Below are 26,983 nucleotides of genomic sequence, written 5' to 3'. Positions count from 1 at the left end.
GTGTCTAGAAGAATATAAAAGAATTTTTTTTTTTTCAGATTTGTTTTACAGCTTCCTCTAGGGAACAAGATGTGGGACAGTATTTAAGAATGGGACTTACTTTTTACTTTAAATCCTTTCCTACATTTATGTCCCAGACGTATTCTAAGCTGGGACTATAGCAATAAACACATAAAAACCCTACATTCGTAGAAATTGCGTGGGAGGGTGGGGGGGGAGACCGGGGAGCAGTAGGGAAACAGATAAAAACTGTGTACACACACGGAATGTCAGATGTAAGGGTTGTGAGGAACAATAAAGCAGGGTTACAAAGGAAGGGAACTATATGTATGGGGGGGTTATGATTTTATATGGGGTGGTAATAAAAAGGAATACAGTGAATTATGGGTACATATGAAGGTTCCCCTATCTCAGGATTAGGAGTAAAGTGAATATAAACTACAACCTCAAGAGCTAATTGCCAGAAGGAGAAATGGAGGGGGAAGGGCAAAGTACTATAGAAGCAGAGGAAACTCAGGTAGGTGTTCTTGGGTGGATTTGGGTAGTGGGTTACACAAAGCGAAACCAGTTGATAAAAGATCTTATAAAATAAAGGGTTTATATAGGGGAACAGAAAATTAGAGCTACATTTTAGAAAAGTTACTCTGGCTGTATTGCAGAAAGTGTTTTGGAGAAAATTAACTGAGAAGTAAAGAAGCCAATTAAATATTTTAGTAATTCTGCCCAAAGCTAATAGCCTTTAAGAGAAAAAGTAGCAACAAGACCAAAGAGTAGTGGGTCAAAAAATGTACAATCAATCCTCATTTTAGGATTCCATATTCATGAATTCAACTACTCACTAAAAATCATTACTTTCGAAAATTTTGCAGTCTCTTGTGGACAAGTGCAGAGCAGGACAAAATTTGAGTAGCCCAACAGGCACGGTCCCAGCTGAGGTCAAACAAGGTGACATTCTGCCTTCTTGTTTCAGCTCTCATACTATAAGCAAGTGTCCTTTCCATGACCTCTTTATTGCCACATTTTTCACATTGAGCTGTTAGCTGGTAGTTTTGCTGTTTAAAATGGTCCCCAAGAGTAGTCTGAACCACTGTTTAGCATTCCTAAGCACAAGGCAGCTGCAATATGCCTCACAAATAAAAGATGTATGTTAGATAACACTTTGTTTAGGCATTAAGTTATAGTGCTACTGGCTGTGAGATCAATGTCAATTAATCAATAATATATAAATAATATATATTAAATAAAGTGTCTTTAAACATACATAAAACAAGGTTATGTATTGATTGGCTGACAAAAATGTTCTGACCAGAGGATCACAGGAACCTAACCCTGTGTTTCTTGTAGGAGCAATGGTTCAGTATTCACCAAGTCAATGTTCCCATATTTCGTTCACTAATTTATGACTTTATAAAACATAACTACCACAAATAACAACAATCAACTATATATCTACACACATATATTTCCTTATTCGTAAAGCAGAAATAATAGGACTGGTAATCAGCTCTAAGAAGTAAATGAGGGGGAGAAATCAAGGATGGTGCTAACTAGGCTTCTGGCTTAAGCAGCTGGAAGGTGGTGCTATTGCTGATAAAGACAGGAAACAGGGGAGGAGGTGGCAGCTTGGATCAGGAAGACAAAGATGTCAGCTTTGGAGAGTGTAATGTCATGCATGCTACACACACTGTAATAAATATAATTATGTGTTTAAGTACCCATTTTCCCCTCCCATTTGAGAATCAGATCTTTGTTCATCTCAGGACATGTCCTATAACTAAAATGACACTTTCCTTTAAGTCATATAAACCAGGCATGTCAACATCAGAAATGTGTAGTTTTATCGATTCTTTTACTTTCCACTGCCATCTTTGCAATATTACCCATGTCACCATATTCTATACTTTAATAATGTTTCTATGGGAGTCCTAAAAAGTAAAAACATAAAATTCTACCTTTTGGAAAACAAGAATTCTAAATGACAAATATCTTCAAAGAAAGTCTTCACAACCACGTAGCTTGTTTTTCAATTTGTTTACAGAAACCTTCATCATAAATTATTAAAATACCACTCTGAAATATCAAGCCTATATAAAAAATCCTAATGGATAAATTGTGATGTTTTCACACCTGATTTTAGAAAACCTCTGAATTGTAATTTATTTCAACATAGCTTTTACAAAAATGTATATATACTCTCAAGATGTAAAAAGTCTTTTACACCCTAGAAATTAAAATTACAATATACAACTGCATACACTGAGCCTTATATAATTATAAAAGAAAACTACTAAAGAAATTCATATGAATAACCCCGTCTAGTCAGCATTACCTTTGTTTATAAAAGTAATAGAAAACAATTTCTAGGTTACTACAAAACTGACTTTACAAGTAAATATACACTTGTGTGAACACAAAACAGAAACCTGATACATAGTTCTTCCTCAATATATAAACTGTGTACTTGTTTATTTGCAATGGTCCACATATAGAAAAGCACTGGACTAGTTTTATCCTTGGTATGACAATTAGTTCTATGACCTCCCACTGACTACTAAAAATTAAATATAACACACTGGAAATGGTTATTACTATTTACATGAGAAAAAAAAAGGTGAAAGAAAAGTTTAAGAAAGAAAGATTCAAAGCTAAAGGGAGGAAAAGAAGTTAGAATACCAGTTCAGTAACTAGGAAATAGGAAAAAGATATAACAATTAAGAAAGAAAAGTTAAGCAAAATATTCTGTACAGAAGTGAAACCCTGGTTCTTGGCAATTAATGGTAAGAAGAACCATAACCAAAAAAGTCAACTAAAGACTTTAGCATGCAAGAGGGAAAAACATCTATGAACACCAGCTCTTTTAAAAACCAAAAAAAGTGAAGAGGAAAAATGGTCAAATGTCTTTTGTATTTTATATCATTTAGAAGATAATTGCATTATTTATATTCCTAAACTATCAATGCACTTGATCATAATGCAAATAAAAATGGCTTTGCACTTCAAAACTGGTATTTGAACTGGAAAATAAACCAAAAAAACTTAGCATACCTGAGCTACCAAGACAGCAGTCAGTCAATAAACAGCAGCTGGTGCAGAATATGCACTTAGTGCGAACAACTGCTGTCACTAGGAATGTATCCGTGAACAAGCAGGCACTTGTCTACCAAGGGCCAAGGGCCAATGGCCAAGGCAGAAGGGACAGTGGGTCTTCTTGGTTCCAGTCTCTGAATCTCAGAGATCTCAGTCAACAGGGCAAGTGCATGTCAGATACATGCCTGACAGACCGGTAGCCGTGAAAACGGAAATAGGGAGACATTTAAAAATTGTTACCTTCCCTATCACCCTGTAATACAGAAACTTTTTCCCCTAAAAAAAAAAAAACTCATAAATAGTAGTTACAATCCTTATCAGCCAACAAAGGGAGATCTAGCTCACTCTACAAGATCTGCTATATGGCTTAAAAAGTATATTTCCACTTGAAAATTAGTTTGTTATAAAAGAAGGTAATATAACAGTAACACTGTTCAACTTCAATATGGATTAAACAAGTATTTATGGATTCATGAGCAAAGGGACCACTTGTGTAGCATTTAATCTATCAGGAATTATTGTCAGTTCCAAACAAACACTTAGAATACAATTCACTTCTAAACTGGAGACTGCCTACACTATATAAACCTAGTTGATGAGTCATAGATTAATAGTTCAAAATTACTAAAATGTTTGATTAAGGTTCAAGACTAGAAAAACAAAATCAGCAGTTGGAGTAATCCAAACTTTAAAATCAAGTATAAAATATAACTTGTGATTTATATTATCTAAGCATCAGTATGATATGCACTGAAATCTGCAATTAAAAACAAAAACTGAAGACATCACAAGAAAGTGTTTGGTCAAGAACAATGAAGGCATAGGCTGGCTTAAGCTTTCCCACCAAAACACTGGATATAAAAACATCATATACAACTAAAAAGATTGGAATGTCATTCTGAAAATAAACAAGAAACAAAAAAAATTATCAAATGCATAGTAAAGTAGCTGTGAGAGAAAAATATTTATTTACTGGGAAAATATAGCTATTTTATTCTCAGTAAGAAATAACATTTTATATATTTTTTCCTGCAAGAAATAACTAATAATATAAAAACAGCATCTTCTTAGGCAAAAGACCCTAAATTCCTAATTAGCAATATTCCTTGGTATTCCTAATTACTGGAAAATACAAATTAAAAATTCAAAAAAAAACCAAAAAACAAACAAAAAAAAAAAATTCAAGTTGGCCAATGTTATCCTTAGCATTAGTAATTTCTTTCATTCTACTGATTTCTTTAAGGCAGCGGTTCTCAAGTAGAAGTAACCCATCAGAATCAACTGGGGACCATTTTGAAAATACACATTCCCAAGTGTCATCCCTCAGAGACTGATTTCACCACATCTGGAGTGAAACCACAGTACCTGTGTTTTGAAAAAAACTCCCCCAGTGATTCTGACTGCTAGTTAAGGATGACTGCTTTAAGGGATGAATTACGTACTTGTTCTACTGACTAGAAGAGCTCTTATTTGGCCTGCCATTGCTGAAACTTTGTCATTATAGCACATAAAGCTGTCAGTAGCAAAGAGGAAAACTCCACATTTCATTACTTACAGTAAAAAAAGTGAAAGAGATCTGATAAGATTATCTATTCAAAGAACATGCAACCATACTTGAAAAGACTTTATATATATTTATTTTAAAGTGTTCATTTAGGACAAATGGTTTTGAAAATGTATAAAAATAATTTATGCATTAATCCATCTTTAATATGTACATGGTCCCTTAAAAGGATTTTCATTTATCATGAAAAATGTATTTCAACAACCTCCACAGTATTATTAAAAGTCAGAAATTTTAAGATTTTCTAATAGAAAAGTTTTAGTACTCACCTGCAGAAAAATAATGAAACTGGGAATGATTTCACTAATATTTTAAAATATAATACGGTCTCAGCTATGCTGTGCCACATATCATAAGAAAAATCTTCATCACTAAACTGTAATGATCCCAAGTGGTGGCATTTTCATTTAAGAGCAAAGCACAAAATTATTTTATAAAAGAAAATGTCTCATCGTAAAAACTTATAAAGCTGAATGCTTTAAACAAAAATAGCTGCGGTTTGATTTCACAATATCAAGTTTCCATAAGCACTCTGTAAACATACACCCATTGTAGGCTATCAACTTAAAGCCAATTATCACTAAAAGAAGACAGAGTAAAAAAAAAAATATTTCAGTGCAAAAGTACATATCAACTGAAGTTATCAACTGACTTAAGACAATTTTAATACAAAAATCACAACTTAAATCCCATAATATAAAGTAATCCTATAAAGACTTTAAATTAAAAGAAAAAGCTCTACAACAGTTATTAAGTTTTCCTTTTGTTACTATTCTCTAGTAAAAGCTTTCTTTTGATTAGCTTTCACAGTGTCATCAGGAGATGCTGATTTGAAGTCAAATGGTGTTATTGCTATAAGAGGACTTATTTCTTTGTCCTTTACGTCTTGAACTTGTCTACTATAAAGAAAAGTCTTATAGAGGTTAAGGGTGCGTCGCTTGCAGCTTTTCAATGGATAACGAAGACACAGTGTTGCAGCAAAAGCTGAAGGTCTGGCAGCAAGGGCCTTGGTCCAAGAGACAGAAAAAGGTGGTTTCCTAGTCAGAGAGCCTTTACTGTTTTTCTTATTATCCTCAGAAGAATTGGAACTTTTCCCTAATTTTGAACTTAGAACTTTAGTTCCTGGTATCGGAGCAACTGATTGGTCTACTACAGGTTTTGGAACAAAATCTGGGGCTTTTATGAGGACACTAAGATCGATATTAGAATCTATTCCAGGTGACCTCATTTCACATAAACTGAGCATACAGGAATCTTTCTTAATCTGAGAGTTGTCTATATCAATTGTTTCTGCAATCAAATCAGAAAGTGACAAATTCTCAAGGTCTCTTGTTGGAGAAGCTTTACAAAACGCCAAAGATGACAGAGATCCTGTTAATTCTGATATTCCAGTCGAAGACTGATACCGATTTGCTAGTTGTGACAAGGGAAAGGATCCCAAAGTTAGATCTGTGAAACTGGCAGATGGTTGGTTACAAACATCAGATAAAGTAAAGCACTGGCTCGGATTGTTCTCTTTGTGCTCCTGAAACAGTTCAGCTAAGGATGGACTTTCACATTGGGAAAACTGCAAGTTGTCGTTTTTTAATATGCAATTCTTGGTGCTTTGTTCAACTGAAGAAACACTTCCAACTTCAGTCATTTTACTAGCATTTAAATTACCAACAGCCATATTTTCCAATGAGCTAGTTAAGAGCAAAGGATTATTTAAACTTCCTAAACTGTTTTGTACTGGAATGTTTTGCAAATCAGGTACTGAATTACTTTGACTAAATAAAGAGTTATTAGGTGTTCTGCTCTTTATCATTAAGGATTTTAAATCTGGTATTCCTTTGAATGCAGAATCATCTTTGGAAATACATTCAGATGCATGAGGTCTTAATAAATCAGCATCTAGACTCTTTGAAAGTAGACTCTCCAGACTATCTGTGGATGATAATCTGACTGATGGCTGACTTTTACAAGAATCTCTTGGCATATCATCAATTAGGTCAGCTAGTGACAGCTCTTTTGTTAACTTACATGATTCTAGTTTCTTTTCACTTTTAGGTCTGTCAAGTTTCTTTTTTTTATGGAGTAAATAGTGACTTGGTACAACCGAAGAATTATGATATAATCCATATTTCGCTACTGGGCCAGAAAAATCAAAGGGTTTGCTACTGCAATCCAAATGGTTTGCAGGTTGAGGACAAGAGCTTTGTACATTATCAGCTGAAACTTCAGAGGAAGATAATAAGACTCCTTACCTTACAAGAGCCATTAATTTTCAGATGAATAGGTTCACATATGCAGAAGACAGTCACAGCAACCAAAAGGAAACATGAAATGAGGCATTTAATTACTAAATGTTTCTTTTGATTATGGCATGAATAAAGTGACATGATCACTATTTAATAAAAAGTGAACATTCTTAAAAAAAAAAAAAAAAGGATTTTACCTTCCTTTAACCATCTTAAGTGACCTTCATACTTTGTTCACTGATATATACAAAGGTAATTACCAAGTTAGTCAATGTTCTAATTTTCACAAATTTTATAAATGTGAGGTTTTAAGATACTTATAGTCAGGATTGTCTCAAATTCAAAACGTTTAAAAAACCAATGGAAAGAACTAGGTTCATCTTCCGTATTTTTAATGTATTAAAAACATGCAAACAAATAATACCCTATAATTTCTACTGTGATCTGGGATAAACTATTAATATAGATGACACATTACAGACTCATTCTCATATTATTGGTCAGTTAAAAGTGCATACCACCCCCCACCAAAATAAAAAAAATTTTAATTTACATAAACATGACCCTTATTTCATAGTAACAGACTGCATACAATTTCGCTATGGCAAAAATCTACTCTTTAGGTTATGAGAAATATCAACCCAGTTAACAAATCACCATGCTCCTCCTGACAGGCATCATACCAATTAATATAATTGGTTACCTTCTCTTGTGGACTAAGTTCTAAATTTAACCCCCAATACTAAAATTTAAAATTAAAGATCTGGCTATGAAATGAAAGAGTGGTAGAATTATAATACTTAGGATATTTAAATAAAACTAAATTATATTCATAAAATGTTATAACCATAAAGGGATTTTTTTTGACATTGTCTGGCTACTAATTTCTATCTCCTGACCCACTAAAGTTAAAAAAAAACCCAATAATTAAAAGCAAAAAGTGTTCTGTCTTGCTGTTATCTAATTTTATTTCCCTTATATTCTGTTAGTTACAAGAACAAGCAGGGAAATAAAAAACAGGCTTTAACAGAGTGAAGGGAACGCAGCCATTGAGCTTAAAAATTCACAAACTGTAAAATCAATTGATAATAATTAAGAATTATTATAACATGCAAAATTTTCATGCATTTTTCTTAACAGCTCAATCAAATCAAAGCCTCTTTCAAAGTATTAACTGTAAAACTAAAAGAGAACAAGTAAAAGCATACCTTTTGCTATCTTTCCTGTAGATATTGCTCCCTCACTCTTGACCTTCAAATTCTGCATTTTATCTTGCTCCAGAACCACTGACAAAGCCTTTTGCACATCAAACTTGTTCTTCAGAACTGCTTCAATCAATATGTCATCTGGCACAGCATCTCCAAGTACCTCTCTCATGTGATCAAGGCATGAAAAAAGACGAGCTAGAACAGACAACAATAATTAAAAGCTATACTAAGTGGTGTCATGAAAGAACCCTCAATCTTCAAAATTGAAAAAAGGATTTGAAACTACAGCAGGATGTTCAACTCATTTTTCCTTGGCAAAAATTACAGTGATTATATTTTTATCCACAATATACCTAGCTTCCCTTATCAGAGGAACAATTTCAATAATTAAGAAATCACTATAATAAATGTCTCCAAAGTAATATTGACTAATCCTTGAAAAAAGCGTAAATTGTATACACTAAAATCTATTTCAGTCAATGAGGATGATGAGGACTATACTGATGATTTTTTACGTGTGTAGAAAGGGAGGATTCATTATAAAAATACTTCTAACTAGTTAGTGAACCCAGTTAATCACTAAGTATATTTCTTAAATTTCTTGCATTACTACCTTAACCATTATTAAGTACGTTCTATTTTAGGCTAACTTCAGTTCTACTCAGCCAACTAAAATCATCCTTAACAATGCTTTAAAAATGGGTGAGATAACTTGGCATAAAAATGCCATAAAAATTAGGAAATCCAATAGATTAAGGAAAGAATGGACATTTCTTTTTTTTTTTTTTTTTGGCCACACTGCATAGCATGCGGGATCTTAGTTCCCCAACCAGGGATCAAACCCGCGCCCCCTACAGTGGAAGCATGGATTTCCAGCCACTGGACTGCCAGGGAAGTCCCCGGACATTCATTTTAAACACAAAAACTTAAATCTGGATGTCTAAAATCTTTAAGGATTTTTCTTTTCTGATGACTATGTTATTATAAAAAGTAATTACTAATAACATTCAATAATGACGTAAATTCCATGAAAGCAAAGGCTTTATATCCCTAGATCCTAAAATAGTACCTGGTACCTAGGGGCCACCAAATAAAAATGCATGAATATATTAATTTATATTTGTATAGCAGTTGACAATTTTCAAAATATTAATACATATATATGCATTATACATATACACATATGTATATATATCCTTTGTAATCCTCACAGTAACTCTATGACTTAGATATATCAAATTCTAAGTCATAAAGATAAGAGGACTGAAAATCATGGCACTACTAAGTTTAGCAGTAATCAAAATATAACTCAAGTTTTCAGACTCCCTAATCCAGTGAAACCAGTTCACAGAATGCACTGTACATTACATTTTTACATGCTTTTGTACTAAACAAGGAATCTACTCGCAATATCCTTTCTTTTAAAAAAAAGAAGTATTTAATACTTTTTCCATTGCTCCCTTTTTTAATTATTAAAAATAAATTCTCAAATATTTGGGTAATTCTGCTTTGCTTGAGTCCAAAATTAATTATAGGCTAATAAGCTAAACTTGAAAAATTATACCTATTTCATAAATACATGAATTACTAAAACTGGAACAGAATACTTAGTATATAGCTAGCATCAGGGCCTCTTCTAATTAATTATAGCAACTGTTGTCTACACATACACAAAGAGTAGACATACAGAGTCAGGCTGTCTTGGTTCATATCCTAATGCCACTTACTAGCTAGTGCAACTTCAGCCAAGTAACTTTGTGTCTCATTTTCTTCCCCTATAAAATGAAGACAATACCTGGCCTACCTCATAAGGTTGTTATGAAGACTAAATATGCAATTACCTGAACAGCACTTAGAACAATACCCGGAAAGCAGTTAGTAGAGGTTAGCTACAATCATTATTATTGTTATCATGCAATTACTCACATATGTAAGGTGGGAATGATTAACTTTCATTCTCAAACATAACTCTGAATTTCATATCTCCTTAATCATACTGAGGCACAGCAGAGAAAGTATAAGACTTCTACTTTATTCCTACCCTTTCCCCCCACAATGACAACTATAACACATTCTTTAAAAATATAATCGAAACTATCAAGGAATTTATACAGCAGCTCCTCTACAAACTTTTATCCAGATTGACAAATGTATTTGCCGAGTTGATGAATTTTTTTATTCTCTGTTGTTTCCCTTTCCGCTTTCTAATTTTGTGTATTTGTGCTTTCTCCATTTTTCTTGATTTGGATAGCAGCTGACATATATTTTACTGATTTATTCAAAGATCAGCTCTCAGATTCATATACTCCCCCGTTCCTGTTTTTAAATTGTTATAAATTTTCAATTTAAAAACATTTATAGAACAAAGCCACACTCCACAGAAAGAGCAAATCAGCTCAGCCCTGCTCACTACCAACGGATGGCATTACTGTTATACCTGGTGATTTTAGGTCTACTACATTGTTCATCAATCTATAGCTTGAGTAGTATGTTTGAAACAATGTCATATTTGAAATTTATTTATAAATGGCAAAAGCCAAAATATAAAATATCTTTGTTAAAATGTTTAAGAGAACTAAAAAGAAGCAAACTCAGAACCAATGCCATTACCATTTAAGAGTTCTATCTTGAAACTTAATTTACATGACTGTGACCAATCAGGACACTGTATAGTATTACTTCAGACTTAAAATTTTTTTTTTTTTTTATAAAAACCAGACTTTTGGAACCTAACATTTTGCAAGGAAATGAGCTTCTGTAATCTAACCATAAGCTCTACATAGAGCTTATGAAACAATAAATATTGCTAAAAGAAAACAAATCATTGAAGTTTCTCTCCTAAGGAGATTTCAATCAAAAATTCCAGTTATTAAATAACAGCCACACAATTTTTCAACCATACAGTTAACCATCTAGTCCTCACAAAATATAATTAATAAAATGTAAATTTTCCTTGAAGATATAAGATATAATGGTAGTTCACACCATTACTACCCACGATCATTATTATGAACAATAAAATTGATAATTTCCGGTAAACTGATTATTAATCATTTTCAGATAAGAAACATAGATAGACTACTTCTTACTATACCTTGATCAATTCCGCTTAGCTGATGGTTCAAAAGAGAACTGGAGGATTCTTTCAAATCTTCATAATCATATTCTTCTACAGGTTCAACAACTGAAGGTTTGTCACGTTGTGAGTAAATAAACTGAGCAGCTAGAATATACAATGATTAAAGAATGCTGTACTATAGCCATTTCCCATTAACTTTTTTCTTTAACAACAGTTAAAATAAAAATCAAAGATTCTGACCTACCACCTACAGTCATTTGCCCACATTATAATAACGGATGAAAACAAAAACAAAGACAAAACATATCATACCCAAATTCTGCTCAAATGTCCTTACTAACCATTCACTAGCCTCTTATAATTGTCTTCCTTCTTTCCTTCTATCTCATAAACACTGAGCTTACTTTCTCCACAGTTTTCAAAAATTATCTTTCCTAATATCTCATCCTTGCCTACTACTCCATCTTCCCTGAAATTTTTTCTTTGATACAAATACTTTAAACCTCATATCAAATTTGTTCATTTGCATAATTAAGAAAATACCAAAAACAGACTAGATTTTCACTTTCCAAGAACTACTAATTTTGCCTGAACCCAAGAGTTGACCAAAATCATAGGCCTTACCTTTTTTTTTTTTTAAAGATTTTTTTTTGATGTGGACCATTTTTAAAGTCTTTAGTGAATCTGTTACAACACTGCTTCTGTTTTATGTTTTGGTTTTTTGGCCACAGGGCATGTGGGATCTTAGCTCCCCAACCAGGAATCGAACCCACATCCCCCTGCATTGGAAGGCGAAGTCTTAACCACTGGACCACCCAGGAAGTCCCCATAGGCCTTAACTTTTAAACAGTTTATACTTCAATCATACACTGAGACTGTATATTAGTGTCATATACCTAACTTTGACTTTCAGACAGAAGTCTGTGCTACTCTGCAGTACTGGCAGTGTCATTACTCAACATATAACTGGGCATTATATTTTTCATTAATAGGTAGAAAGACAAAATATCAAAGTGCCAACGTATGCTTGTATCATACACGAAATACGTGTGAGCAAAGGAGAGAATCATCATGAATGCCCAAAGTGTTCACTCTTCCACGTCAACTGGATGCCCACTGAACTCAAGTCCTGAAGAATGTATTCAATTACAAAGAAATAAAATTAAAGAATAAGTTTAAGGAGGATAAAAACATCAATACAGTATTCTAAAGGCAAGGTGTTATCAAGGATTTTATATTATTTAGCTTTCTGGAAGAGCACATAACATGTATGTCTGTTGCTCAGAGTTCCCACATTTGACTTTTGTGCATGTTTTCAGGAAGGCACTATCCATGAAAGGGAATCTCTAACTGCATTCAAAATGTATAGATAACACATATATAGACAATAGAAAATACTATGACTTAAGGGTAACACCTGTATTCAGAAGGTCATGGCGTAAGTGCTATTTATTTATAGTATAAATCAATGATGGCCTTACAGATTAGCAGGAAAGGCAAAAAAAGAAAAGGTAATGACATACTTTAAAAGCCAAATGAGTAGTACAGATGACAAGTGCTACAGAAGCACGGAAGATTAAGTAATCACTGAAGACTAGAGCAGTTATAATAAAGAAGGCAAGAACATCAGAAAAACTGAAGAAGAGGTGGAAGACATCCTGAACAAGGAGAACAGAATAAGAGAAATAAAGAGCAGTTGAGAGAATTCAATCTATTCTGCTATAATGCATGTTTCCTTAACACAAACTAGTTTATACCAAATGGTCAACAGGGGAATGATGACGGTAACATTCAAGTTGCTTTGGTTTATGAGATTTTCCCCCCAACACTTTGTAATGCAAATACAAAGTTCAATAACACCAACCATAGAACATTATACTGTAATTAGAATTGTACTTTAATGCCAGATAGCCCACATTCTTCCTCTTGGCTCCATTTGGCCATGTGTCCTGTTTTGTGCATGCTTACCGCTTGGCTCTCTAAGACCTGTTGAGTATTTTGCCTTTGCAACATTACTCATTAGTTTCAACTCTTCCTTACACCTCTATCAAGCTTCCACCTTTTTGTTAAATGTAAAGTCCCATATATACTGGAATATATCTTTATTAGGAAGTTAATGTAACTTTCCAAATGTGCAAGCATTTTTATTAGATGATTATTGGTTTTATTAGTATTGATACTTTACAGGCTGAGTGGTCTGTCATGATCCTATTTTTTTCCCAGAGGTTTTGTTATTTTTTAGTATACAACTTTAAAGACCACAAGGTTTTTCAAAAATGTACATATTATGCTATATATATATCACTATTTTCCCTCCCTCTTGTGCAAGTAAAATACAATACTGCCATTACAAAGTCAACATGGTTAAACAGCAGGAAAAATATCCTGTTTCACAGATTTTCTAAGATGACCACTTTTTTCATACATCAAAAATCTCAGAATGAGGGATGTCTTACAATCAAATGGCATCTTAGTATTACGTAATACTTAGACTGACCGCTGATTTTTTTTTTGATTTTTTTTTAAGTGGTACATAAAATAACAATATGTCTTACAATCCATGGCATTTTAGATACAATAAAATGTGGTAGCATTAAAAAATGTAAACCAGGCCATATTGTGCTTGATGATTTTCAAACTACTTTCCTGGCTGTAATTAACTATTCAGTTTAGCCTAAAACTAACTAATATACTTTCCCCAACTTTCTCTCATAGCTCTGAACTGTGAGGAAAAACCTAAGACAAATCAAAAATTAAGTGAGAGAAGAAATCAGATACGTCCGTGAACAATTTTCACTTAGGAAATATTGACAGGGAAAAAGGAAGTTATCAAAATCCAGACTTCTACTCTACCCCCCAAGGAGCTGTTCTTCCTAGGGGCTTTTCCTACCCCCCTCCCACACACAGATCCAACTCAGAAACTGTGGCCATTGTTTTAGAAGTAAATGATGGGACCTCCCTAGTGGCGCAGTGGTTGAGAATCCTCCTGCCAATGCAGAGGACGTGGGTTCAAGCCCTGGTCTGGGAAGATCCCACATGCTGTGGAGCAACTAAGCCCGTGAGCCACAACTACTGAGCCCACGTGCTGCAACTACTGAAGCCTGGGGGCCTAGAGCCCATGCTCCGCAACAAGAGAAGCCATCGCAATGAGAAGACTGCGCACCACAACGAAGAGTAGCCCCCGCTTGCTGCAACTAGAGAAAGCCCGTGCAGCAACAAAGACCAAACGTAGCCCCCCCAAAAAAAAGAAGTAAATGATGGCTGGATTTGCCCGGGAGTGCAGAGGGACGGTGGGTAGGAAAATTCCCCAGGGAAAACAGCTGCTGGGGGAAAAAGAAGCATCCAGATCTCTGAAGTTGAAATGAGAGCCAAAAGGCAACAAATATGATAAAAAAGAGTGAGAGAAAAGCAATGGAGAGAAAAGGATAAATATAAAATGCTCTTCTTTTCTAAAAATTTAATCACAAACTTTGACAGAAATGCTTTCTGAAAAATTGGACACCCATAGTGACTTTTATAATTTAAAGCATTTTGATAAACATAAAAATTCAGAGAATTCAAAACCTGACTCCTGCAATTGCCTAATATTGCGTCCTAAACATCTTAAAATAAAAATTATGTAAGGCACTCATTAAAGATACAGCTTTCTAGGCTTCTTCCCCTGGAGATTCTGGTTAAGTGGTGTTGGAATGGGGCAGGGAATCTCTATTTTTACAATTACTCCCAGCTGATTGGTATCATCAGGGAAGGTAGGAAAGAGCCTACAAGTCTCCCCTTTCATCTGTCCCAGATGTAGTCCACTTTGTATACTGTCATCAGTTACTTTCCTAAAACATGACCCCCTTAACTCAAAAACCTTCAATAAGCTAAAACTACACACCTAAAATTAAAAACCGTCTTCCACAATTTGGCTATTTCCTTTCTGAGCCCTCTTTGTGCTGCAACTGCATTAATCATGCAAGTCTTCCCAAACACGCCTCACTTAGAGGCCACTGCTCAAGCACTGCTGTTTCCTCTCTAGGATGCCATTCTTACTCCCAAATTTACCAGTCCCAATCCCACCTCGTTCCAGAAAGCCTTTCCAGACTCCTTCAGGCAGGACTACTTCTTTACCCACCATACTGTCATTTGAAGGGAACTTTTAACAAGCTTCCTTACATGTTAATTGATGCTCAATAAATTAACATGGAATGGACTGAATAAGGTTAACTACTGTTAAATTAATCATACAAGGAGGCCATGAGACTGAAGTGGCTCTAATGCCTTGGTTGCAAAGGGAAAACCAATCCGAGTCAATTCCTGCAAAGGCCTCAGGATTAAGAACAACCAATCACAGAAAGCCAACTACTCTCCCCCAAATAATGTAATGGGTTAAGCTGTAGCCAACCAAATAATTCCCTTGCTTTGCTTCATGTCTTCTCTATAAAAACCTTGCCCCAGCTCCTGTTGGTGGAGTGCTCCTAACCACTTCCAGTTTGGAGCTACCTGATTCAAACTGATGTCTGCTCAAATAAACTCTTAAAAATGTTAATATGCTTCAGTTTATCTTTTACCACTTCTAATTATATTAGTTGAAACAAGATTTATAACTGTTCAAAGTTTTATTTATAGGCTCTTTTTGCTATCACCAGCTCCCTAATGTATGTTCAATATTCAGCATCAAAGTCAATCTCTCTAAAGAAAAAGAAAAACTATAACATTTAGAAATCACCTTTCCATCAAGAAAACTGTGCTTAGTAGAGTTAAAAAAATACATAATAAAATTTAGAGAAACTCCTATTAATTGATAAAGTCATTCAATTACCAGAATTCATTAGACCATGAATTCAATCATCTCTTCGATGACATTAGTTACTTCTTTAAGAACAGAAAGTATCCTTCTAAAACTATTTTTTAATTGAAAATTGCTTGGAAAAATATACCACTAAAGAGGAAAAGTGTCTGATCTGATATTACTACTACTTTATACATGTTTTGGAAAATTTAAAAATCCAAAACTACATGCTTTTGTTAAAAATACCAGTTTGTCACAGAAGAAAGTCAAAACCATTTAACTATCTCCTGCTTTGATAGTCGGTTGACTTCCTGGAGTATACAGAGGTAACTCTCAAAGAGTCAGACTGTCCTGAATATGAACCACATACAAGACACATATCAAGGGCTGTGAGAGACAAGGGATAAACTATGACCTCAAGAAAGGCAGGCCATAAAAGCAAATCTCAGAAAAACACCTTCAGAATGCCTGACCTTGTGTAGTGTTAGCTCATTACTCAAGATTAAGCATGATTTATTTAGACAAGCCTAGATAAATGAATGCATTAATCTGCAATATTAAGATGTCTTTCAGTAGTCCCTCTCCCTATGAAGGTTTTCTTGTGCAAGCCATAGTCCACCAACTTCCAAGTAGACCTTAGCTCCTGCAATTATCTCTTGAATCTATTTGCAAATCCCCTGCTGTCACCCCTGTCCTAAACAAATGGTTCTCAAATCAGTAGCTGTGTCCCACCCTCAGAGCTTCTGACTATGGGGTGGGGCCCAGAATTACTTTTCGAACAAATTCTCAAGTAATGCAAATGATACATGGACCACATTTTGAGAACACAGTCCTGAAATATCCTCATCTCCTCTAGATTAGTATAATAGTCTCCTAACTACTCTATCTACATCCACTTATGTACCACCGTCAATCCAGTCTCTACTATATGAGATTTTTTTTAAAAACTCAAATCTAATTATCACATCCACATCACCTTCTCAGTTTCATGAACATGCCATGATCTTTACTTCACTTGTAATACTAGTTAGTGCTACCAGATATTACTTTGTCACCTAGTCAACTGATGATAATGAACTGTAGGTGCCCCAAAAGGTTAACCCATAGAGTTTTTTTTAACACACTGCAAATGACAAGTGCCTGGGAGGTTCCTTGGAAAAACTGAAATTTCTTTTATCCCTAATCCCTACAAAACGTGGTCTTTTTGAATCACTGAAGAAGAAGCTTTAAAGGAATGCTGATTAAGCCGCCTCTCAGCTTCTAACCCAGTCTCTTTACTCTGCTCTGTGACGCTGGGGTTGAAGTCTGCAAAGCACATTTCTTCTATGACAGCTGGCTCCCTTTTAGGATCAGCCAACAGGCAGATGCTAAAGGGAGACTGGAAGGCTGGAAGAGGAACACACATGCTCCTTTCCTTTTTGTTTCTTATCTGGTCACCATCACCCCAGCAACACTTCATCTTGCAGAAATCATTTGTTCCAGTAACTGCAATTTATATCAGTTTGCAGTTTTTCCAGAACTCCCAGAACCAGCTTCAACCATGACCAGACAGCCCGCTAGAATTCCCTCTTCAAAAGGCTGAAGCCCAGCTTCACAGTGTCCCTTCAGAGACACCAGTCCCAGCCACAGAGTATCCCCTCCTCAGGTCTCAGTCCCAGCTCCACAGTCCCTCCTCTGAACTTCAGTGGCAAAGCAACAAAGCAGAACCCTCTTGTTACACATCTAGGTCCCAGCTCAAAGGAGCCCCCCACCAGGTTCTAAAGGTTGGCTTCAACCTTGTCCATTGGTTCCCCTAGGAACTAGAGATGATAAATGCTTCCTAAAGTTACTACCTCCTTGATATTTTGGTTTGCATTTTTTGTCTCTAATACCTAGTTAACAACTTTTTACATTAAAATCTCTCTGGCAAAACAACTGGTGCAATTTCTATCTCCTAATAAACTCGCGACTGATAACAGTGTAACATTAAAGGAAGAGAAGAAAGGCTCTGATTAGTTAGGCTAAATGATTAAAGTACACATAAAGAGCTAGATGCATTACAGAGTAATAAGTAACAGGAAAAAAGATGACAGGAAGAGTAGAGGTGCTATGACAACTTCTAGAGCACCTATGCCTTTATAAAGAAAAAGAAATTCTAAAAAGTCAGAAGGGACATATTTGGTCTTCAGAGACTAAGAGGAAGCATAAAGCAGGTTTACAAAACAGCTCAGGAGACTATAAGGTATTAAAGACAAGGCACACTGATAGAAATTTTAATTACGATATTAAACCTTTCAACTTGTGGAAAATGAGTTTTATGAATTATATTTATGCTGTACATAACTATATGTAATTGCACCTGCTTTTATGGCATAGTAAAATTTATCAAGGCATTTTAACCAACTGTTTATAGAGTAGGCTAAAATTTGAAGACAAACGCATTGTTAGGGAAATTAGTGAGAAAAAGGTCTGGATCAAAGACACTGTCTCTCATGTACCACAATGTTCATTGCAGTACTATTTACAATCACCAGGACATGGAAGCAACCTAAGTGTCCATCGACAGATGAATGGATAAAGAAAATGTGGCACATATATGCAATGGAATATTACTCAGCCATATAAAGAAATGAAACTGAGTTATTTGTAGTGAGGTGGATGGACCTAGAGTCTGTCATACAGAGTGAAGTAAGTCAGAAAGAGAAAAACAAATACCGTATGCTAACACATATATACGAAATCTAAAAAAAAAAAAATGGTTCTGAAGAACCTAGGGGCAGGACAGGAATAAAGACGCAGAAGTAGAGAATGGACTTGAGGACACGGTGAGGGAGAAGGGTAAGCTGGGACAAAGTCAGAGTGGCATGGACATATATACACTACCAAATGTAAAACAGGTAGCTAGTGGGAAGCAGCCACATAGCACAGGGAGATCAGCTCGGTGCTTTGTGTCCACCTAGAGGGGTGGGACAGGGAGGGTGGGAGGGAGACACACAAGAGGGAGGAAATATGGGGATATATGTATATGTATAGCTGATTCACTATGTTGTAAAGCAGAAACTAACACACCACTGTAAAGCAATTATACTCCAATAAAGACATTAAAATATATATACATATATATGTAAAAAGACACTGTCTCTGCTGTAAAGAACAGAGGAAATGTTTTTGTTATATGGTTGCAAGGAAGAAATTTTTCAGCAAATGAGACAGAAGATGCAGCTGTTATGTGGAATCCTACAGGAATTTGAACTCTAAATCACTTTGCAGTTCCATCAGAAGTTTGAATTACATGTATTTGGTTTATTTACAGTAGATAAAGTACTGTATGAAGGGAAGTCTATGCATAACACTTCAGTGTTTCTAATATTCAAGATTTTCCTGGGAATATAAAATTAACTGCTGTCTGCCTTCAGAAGTTTTAGATTTTCATTATTGACTAAATTACCATTTTAGTCAATTCAGATTAATTGCATGCTGCAAAGAATATTGGAAAACCATAGTTTTCAGAGTTTTCTTCAAATTGTTTAAAGTCAAATGATGGAATCAAAATTTTAAATTCTATTTGTAAGTAAAGAAATTATTTTATATACCTTTAAAGTTCACATACAATTATCTTTCTAAATGGTACATAATATTACAGTCTCCTGGAACATGCTTGTCCTAGAATGACAATAACATTTACTTAACATTTTTAAATACCCAAATAATGAAAATCAAATTATTTTTTAAAATTCACCTGTTGATGGTGAAATACAATAATCATCCTCTACAGACTGGCCATAGAGATCATCATCTTCAAAATCTAAAATAAAAATACAAGAGATAAATTCACTTACAAGTTCTTTTTATATTCTCAGTTATTAATGAGGAAACATCTGAATTCTCTCCAAAATAAATTAAATTAAATTAATTAAATTGTTCATCTAAATTAAAGGAACTTAGAATGTCCACTTTTCAAAAACAATTCTAAAACTTCTACCCAAAGTAGGTATTTACAGACCTTCTATATTTATAAAGACATACATGTTTTTAGATTTTTAAGCTAATTGAGTTTTAAGAAGTTTTTCCAAGTTTTCACTTCGTGTGATCAAAGAATAATCCCATACACCATGTACTTGAATTGTCCTTCCAGTATTGACAAAAATCTGAAATAAGCCTTCCATCCATTTTTTCACCAGATGCCTGCTCTAACCAAAACATTTATTTTCCATACAACTGCCTAGCACAGGGTATACAATCAGACCATGAAGGCAGTTTTTCTTCATGTAAAGCTAGGTAATGCACAAAACCCAGCTTATCCTAAACTCCCCTCTGCTCTAGCTAATTGGCCTTTTTTCGTACTGACTAGAATATGCTCTTTGCCCAGCTTTTCCTACGGCTGTTTCCTTCTCCTAGTTAAGGTTCCAGCTCAAATGTCATCTATTTCAGAAGTCTTCCCTGAGCGCTCCGGGTAAAGCAGCAAGCCCTGCCTGCCACTTTTATTCTCTAGCACACTCCTCTAACTGAATGTCTTCAAAGCACCATACCTGGTTCACTCCATGGACTATAAGCTCCTTCAGGGCAAGACTGTCTAGACAACTACCTGACACATGCTTGGCATAAATTAACACTTGTTTTATTATAAATTAATGAATCAATCTATAACTAAAAACCCACAAAGAACATAAACATGTTTACGTAAGTGTATTTATTCATTCAACAAATACTAACACTATGCCAGGGGCTATCAGAGACATTTGGGGTACAAGACTGAGTGGCAGGCACATTCCCAGATCTCTACAAACCTAAAATCTAACAAGGGAAGACAGACGAGAAAACGAGCAATTACAAAACGATATTACAAGTGTTTGAGACATAAGAATACAGAATGATCTGGGAACACACATAGGAACAACAAAAACAGAATTGGGAGTGGGGTGGCTAGGGAAAGATCCCCAGGAATATATTTTAAACCAATTCCAAAGGATAGTTAGCTAATTTCTGAGGGTATTCATGTAGCAGCAGCAGGAACAGCATGTTCAAAGGCTGAGACCAAATATTTATGGCAAAGAAAAATTACATAAATGCTACTATTGGATTAAAATGTGTAAATTTTTACACATTCAATAAATTATTAGATCACAATCCCGACTCAATAAAAAATTATTAGCAAATAAATGAGAAACCATTCACAAAAAATATATATTTGGATATTAAAGACAACAAGAATCTTTTTCTACTGGGTCAGTTTTTCAGTACTGAAATGAACCCTAAAAGTGTTACAGTATCAGAAGATAAAGAGAATTCTTTCCTGGGATTTTTGTAGAGTGGTTCTTTTCCTCAACAATATTTTGGAGTATTTACTGCACATAAAGCATTGTACTGGCTAATGGAGTAAATATAAAAATAAAGTATGGGCTTTGCCTTCCTGGGACTTTTATTAATTAGTAGGTGAGGCAGTCTTGTAAAATACTACCCATATTACAGAGAAGAACAAAATGAGAGTTAAGGAAAGGAACCAATAGATTTTGGAGCACAAAAATCTCTGTAATGAAGTTATATTACTTTTGAGAATTTTTAAATTATTATCTGAGAGAACGGAAAGCTTAACTGAGAAAAGAAAAAAACTGGACACTTAAAATAAGTAGAACTTTCACAAGCAAGAAAAGGGGATGAACCTCCGATGCTATAGAAACAGCTTGGTTATGATATCATCAATTGTTCCAAAGAAATCTGAAAACCTGATCTGGGGTGGCTAAGGTGAGAAGATACTTAGCACTCACTCCCTCAAGCCAAGCACCTCTCCTTCAGGATGCCTTCCTTCACGAACGAGTTCTGCTTAAACTCCTCCGACTCGTTCTGAACAGCTGTTCTCACTTAAGTAGCTCCCATAGCACTTCATAATCATCTGTTACTTGTGTATCTCCCTCTTTAAACTCCCTCAAACATCTTGCTGTTGGTCCCCAAAGCTCAAACAGTACTCCAAACACTCAATGTTGATTGAGGACATGATAAATATCTATTAAAGAAATGCATAAGTAGTAATTAGACCTATTCATGTCTTTTACAGCATATTTGCAAAAGTATCTCCCAGGCTAAAGTCATTTCTCAGGTAACAGTGGTCCACAGGCAATACTTAACATCCACTGCAACACTGAAAAAGAATTCCATTCTGAAGTGACCACCAGGAACCTAACACGTGCCAGGCTAACTGGATCACTGCCTTCAAATGTAGCAAAGGGTGTTAGCTGCCCTCCGCTATGATTAGAGCATACTGATGTTCTAGAATAATCTGCTGGGAATGCTAATAACCACCACCAATATATTAAGCACACTGCATGCTCTGTACTCAACAAAGTGAGAGATCTTTATTCATTTGCACTCCTTCATACTTGTTTATAGTTTTAGTTTGTATGATGCTTGGTGATGCCTATAATTATCCACTGTATACAGATTAAACTCCTGGACAACATTCATATTGTTTTATTTCACTTTTAAAATCAATAAGTCCTTTTAGAAGCCCCCTTTCTTCTCATGCTACTTTTTTTTCCCAAAAAGTACATTTATATTCAGCATAACCAACCAAGAACTGAGTACACACCTCAAGGTCATCTGATCAACTTACTCTTTGGGCCTTTTTAATATGTATTTCTTTTTCTACCATCTCCTAAGTTTCCAATTTAACTTGAAAAGCATAGAAAATAAGTTTGTCAGCTAATTCAAGCCAGGTTCTGCACTAAGTGTGTAGGAACAAACACACAAAATTTACCCTGTAAATCTAACAGTTACAGCAGAACAGCTGAATGTAAGCATTAAGTCAATCCTTGTTTTACAAATAAGAAAGTTTCATGGGCCTGTTTGAAAGGAGGGTCGGGGAGAGAAGCTCGAAGTAGGAAAGTGTGTAGCCAACCTGGGGGGAAACAATGGGAGAGGTAATAATGCTTACGTGGGTAACTATCACCGGAGCCCAACCTTTTCAAAAGTCCTTCCCATATGAGGCCCTGCAGCACCTCCCCTGCCCTAAATAAAACCAATCCCAGAAAGCAAAAATCACGACTTAACAACGCCATTCGGTGGAGCTCAGGCGGCCTGTAATTTTCTCCAAATGAGCCTCCTCTGAACGCCAGCCTGGCACCACCGACGAGAAACTAACATATGGAAGTGAGTGCCAACCGGCTGCGATCCCGGCTGGAACGATGAAAATGACGTCCCGGCATAACCCTGCCACCTACCTTCATCGTAGTTATAGCCTCGGACATTCCGATGCCTGGCCATGACCGCGGAGAGGGCGTTCGCCACAGCCGCTTACAAACTACCAGCTCAGATACTGACCAGGCGCCAACTGCGGCCTGGCAAACACCTATACGCCATCTTGGCTTCCGGCAGGCCTCAGCGCTGAGCGCCTGCGCACGCACGACGTCTTATCTGAGTACGGCAACCTCTCAGGCTCATTCGCCTCTCCGAGGACGCATGCGCACTCATGCTCACGGGAGGGGTGCGTTTCGGCGAGGCCGCGCCCACAGACAAATTGACTGACGGGGCTTTCGAAGGAGACGAATTACACCATTACACCGCTTATAATTTGTTAGTTTGGACTTGATATTTCGAGTCGGGATCTTTGACCTACGCCGGCGTTCCAGATTATTTTCCAAACTTGGCTTCTGATAATCTAGTGAGAAAGCTGACTGTGTGCTCAATAAAAGCACGAACCGTGTCTTATCCAACTTTCATCTTTGCGGCCTACTTAGGCACTAATAGGCGTTAACAAACTTGTATACGTTTGGTATAAGAATTAGTCCAAGTATTAAAGGCGAAAAAAAGACTCTTCATAAACGGGTATATTTTCATTGAGAACCTGACTACAATAGGTCACCATGCATTTGTGTGGTTTCATTTGTGTGCTCCATCCTGCATTAATACCTCTAGTAAACACCTGTCTGCCCTTAGCCGTGTAAATGATTATCATCAGATCATAAAGGATTCAGGGAACACTCATTCAACACAGTAACATGCTAAGATTATTAAATATAGCTTCTTAGATACTGGCCTTAAATGGTGATGAATGTTGTTAATGAATAAATCTATAACCTATTATTAAGCGTCATTTCTTAGGTCACAAAGTGAATGATGCTATGTAAAAAATCAACCTCCTTAAAAAAAAAAAATCAACCTCCTTATTTTACTGAAGAAACTACACTTTAGTTTTAGTTTTATATTTTTGAAGTGGTGATACACCAAATTCTAGAAATAAAAGCTTACTTAGCTTTTTATTATCCATAATGGAAAGAAATAATGATACAAATGCAACTCATATTTGTAAGTGGCTTGAATGGTAACTTACACATGTGTGTGAATGTGTCTAACCACCAAATGTTTGTTTTTAACTATCATTGCTGTTCAATGTAACTCCAAGACAAAATCTTACACAAAAATAGTTGCTAATTTTATATGGCTTAAGTGTTTATTTTACACTTTTAGGTAATGTTTATGTTGTAGCCTGTTTCTTCATCTGTAAAATGGAGATAGTAATAGTATCTAACGTACAGAGTTGTGAATAATTATCCTTGTGGAAGGATTTCACACAGACAAGACAAAGATTTGGGCTATGGGTTGTAAATTGTGACTAGGAAAAGTATTCTGGGGGCAAGGGAGAGGCAGCAAAACTAGTGGAAGATAAGGGATGTTTCAGTAAGTTTGTACAAACCCATTTCAGCATCAATTCCTAGTTTCTGTTGATAAGGATGGTATCTTAATCTCTCTTCTGGTATAGGAAGGACAGTTTTCTCATAGGAAATTTTATGACCTGCTTTTAGGTGGAAAGGAAAAGGCCTGAGAGACCTTCTTGATGTTTCTCAAGTTACTTCAATTCAAAATAATCAATATACCAAAGCATATCTTAGGGTGACATGCTCTGCACTCCTTCAGTACTCAGTAAATTCTAGTTCTCTACCCCACTAATTGGAAAGCTTTATGATTGTTTCTCTAGCACCCTAATGTCTGGCACTTTGAATGTTTGCTAAATAAATTAATGAATTTGAAAAGATAGATATAATATCTTGCTGTGAGATATTTAACAAATACCACAAACAACTATACAAATAATTCGTTTTAATATTAATTTTTTTTAAAAATTGTAAGTGAAAGTAGCATAACTACCTTATAAAGTTTTTAACACCTTTATTGAAGAATCATTGACAAGGAATAAACTGCACATATTTAAAGTATACAATTTGATGAGCTTTGACATATATATTCACCAGCGAAACCATCAACCCAACCGAGATAATGAACTTATCCAAATTTGCAAAATTTCCTCAAGTATCTTTATTATCTCTCCCTCCTGCACCTCACTGCCTCCTCACCCTGGCCTTAGGCAAAAACTGATCACCTTTCTGTCGCTATAGATATAGTTTGTATTTTATAAAATTTTATATAGAAGAAATCATATGTATTATTTTTTCCTCTTGCTTCATTCAGTCAGCATAGTAATTTTGAGATTTATCCATGTAGGTGCTTGAATCATGTACAACTCTTTGTATGGACATAAACTTATTTATCCTGGGTCAATACCTAGGAGCAGAATTGTTGGATTATCAATATGATGTTATCTTTAGTTTTTTGAGAAACTGCCAAACTTTTTCCAAAGTGGTTGCAATATTTTACATTCCCACCAGCAACATAGTTCCATTTTCTTCACAACCTTGCCAGCAGTTGGTATGGTCTAAAGATGTTATATGTGTTTGACATTTCTGTATTCTCTTTGGTAAAGTGTCTGTTTGAATCTTTTTTCAATTTTTAATGTCAATTTTAATTTTACTTTGGAGAGTTCTTTTTATATTCTGGATACAATTTCTTTGTCTGATATATAATTTGGACATACCTCTTTTAATTTGTAACTGGCCTTTTCATTCTCTTAATAGTGTCTTTCAAATAGAAGAAGTTAGTTTTGATGAAGTTCAATTTATCAATTTTTTTAATAATGGATTGTGCTATTGATTTCATACCTAAGAAACCTTTGCTTAACCCAAGGTTACAAAAAATTTCTCCTATTTTTAAATAAGTGTTATAGTCTTAGGTTCTACATTTAGATTTATGATCTGTTTTCGGTTGATCTTTGTATATAATGTAAGGTTTGGATCAAAGATTGTTTTTTTATATGTATTTTCAATGGTTCCAGCACCATTGTTGAAAAGAAGGTCCTTTCTCCACTGAATTACATCTGCATATTTATCAAAAATCTGTTGTTCATATATGTGTGGTCTATTTCTGGACTCTCCATTATGTTCCATTGATCTACTGATCTTTTGATCTAGCTTGACACCAGTACCATGCTGTCATGATTATTGTAGCTTCAAAAATCTTAAAATCAGGTAATGTTAATCCTCCAAATTTCATCTTCTTTTTCAAAATTCTCTTAGCTATTTCAGGTCCCTGGCATTTCCATATGAATTTTAAAATGAGGTTATCAATTACTACAAATATTCTGTCTGGGACTCTAATATTTTGTTGAATCTATAGATCAGTTTGGGGAAAATTGACATTTTAAACATGCAGTCTTTCAACACATGCACATCATATGTCTAATTTCTTTCAATAATGCTTTCTAGTTTTCAATGACTTGTTTGCACAACTTTTGAAGATTTAATTCTAATTATTCCATAATATTTTTATTCTATTGTGAATAATATATTTTTTAATATCAAGGTAAATATATATAATTAAACTATTAAAATTAATAAGTTGTTTAGCACCATCAATACCCACAAAACTGCACATATATAATAAGAACAAACAGTAGGAAAATAAAAATTAAAAATAAATTAGCTACATTAGCATAAAAAATATCAAATACCTAGGATGAATATAGGAAAAATGGGTAAGCCCTAAACTGAAACTAGAAAACATTGCTGAGAAAAATAAAGAAGATAACATTAAATGGAGAAATATACAATGTCCATGGATTGGAAGAGTCACTATTATTATGTTAAATGGAAGACATGTCAATTCCTCCCAAGTTAATCTATATTTGATATTATCCTAGTCAAATCCTACAAGTTTTTTGGTGGAAAT

At 35.0% G+C, this 26,983-nt stretch overlaps 1 protein-coding gene across 7 annotated transcripts in view; it reads right to left on the bottom strand.

The window, feature by feature from the left end:
• The window catches only part of HBS1L (HBS1 like translational GTPase), an 83,556-nt gene extending 60,226 nt beyond the window's left edge, over positions 1-23,330 (bottom strand). For 3 of the 7 annotated variants that reach the window (XR_009005144.1, XR_009005145.1, XM_007190903.2), the window contains exons 1-4: positions 23,146-23,315; positions 19,671-19,736; positions 11,194-11,322; positions 8,100-8,294 (exon numbers count right to left, since the gene is read on the bottom strand). Coding sequence is in view for 2 of the 7 variants with exons in the window: in XM_007190903.2 (XP_007190965.2) it covers positions 8,100-8,294; positions 11,194-11,322; positions 19,671-19,736; positions 23,146-23,188 (433 nt within the window). In the remaining 5 variants the exon portion in view is untranslated. The other 4 variants (XM_007190904.2, XR_009005146.1, XR_009005148.1 and 1 more) reach the window with 4 other exon arrangements.
• Positions 23,331-26,983: the final 3,653 nt, after the last annotated feature.

This window comes from Balaenoptera acutorostrata, chromosome 14 (genome assembly GCF_949987535.1).
Source record: "Balaenoptera acutorostrata chromosome 14, mBalAcu1.1, whole genome shotgun sequence".
Lineage (NCBI taxonomy): Eukaryota > Metazoa > Chordata > Mammalia > Artiodactyla > Balaenopteridae > Balaenoptera > Balaenoptera acutorostrata.
Note: the sequence above shows the minus strand (reverse complement) of the source record. Positions and strands in the feature narration are given on the sequence as shown.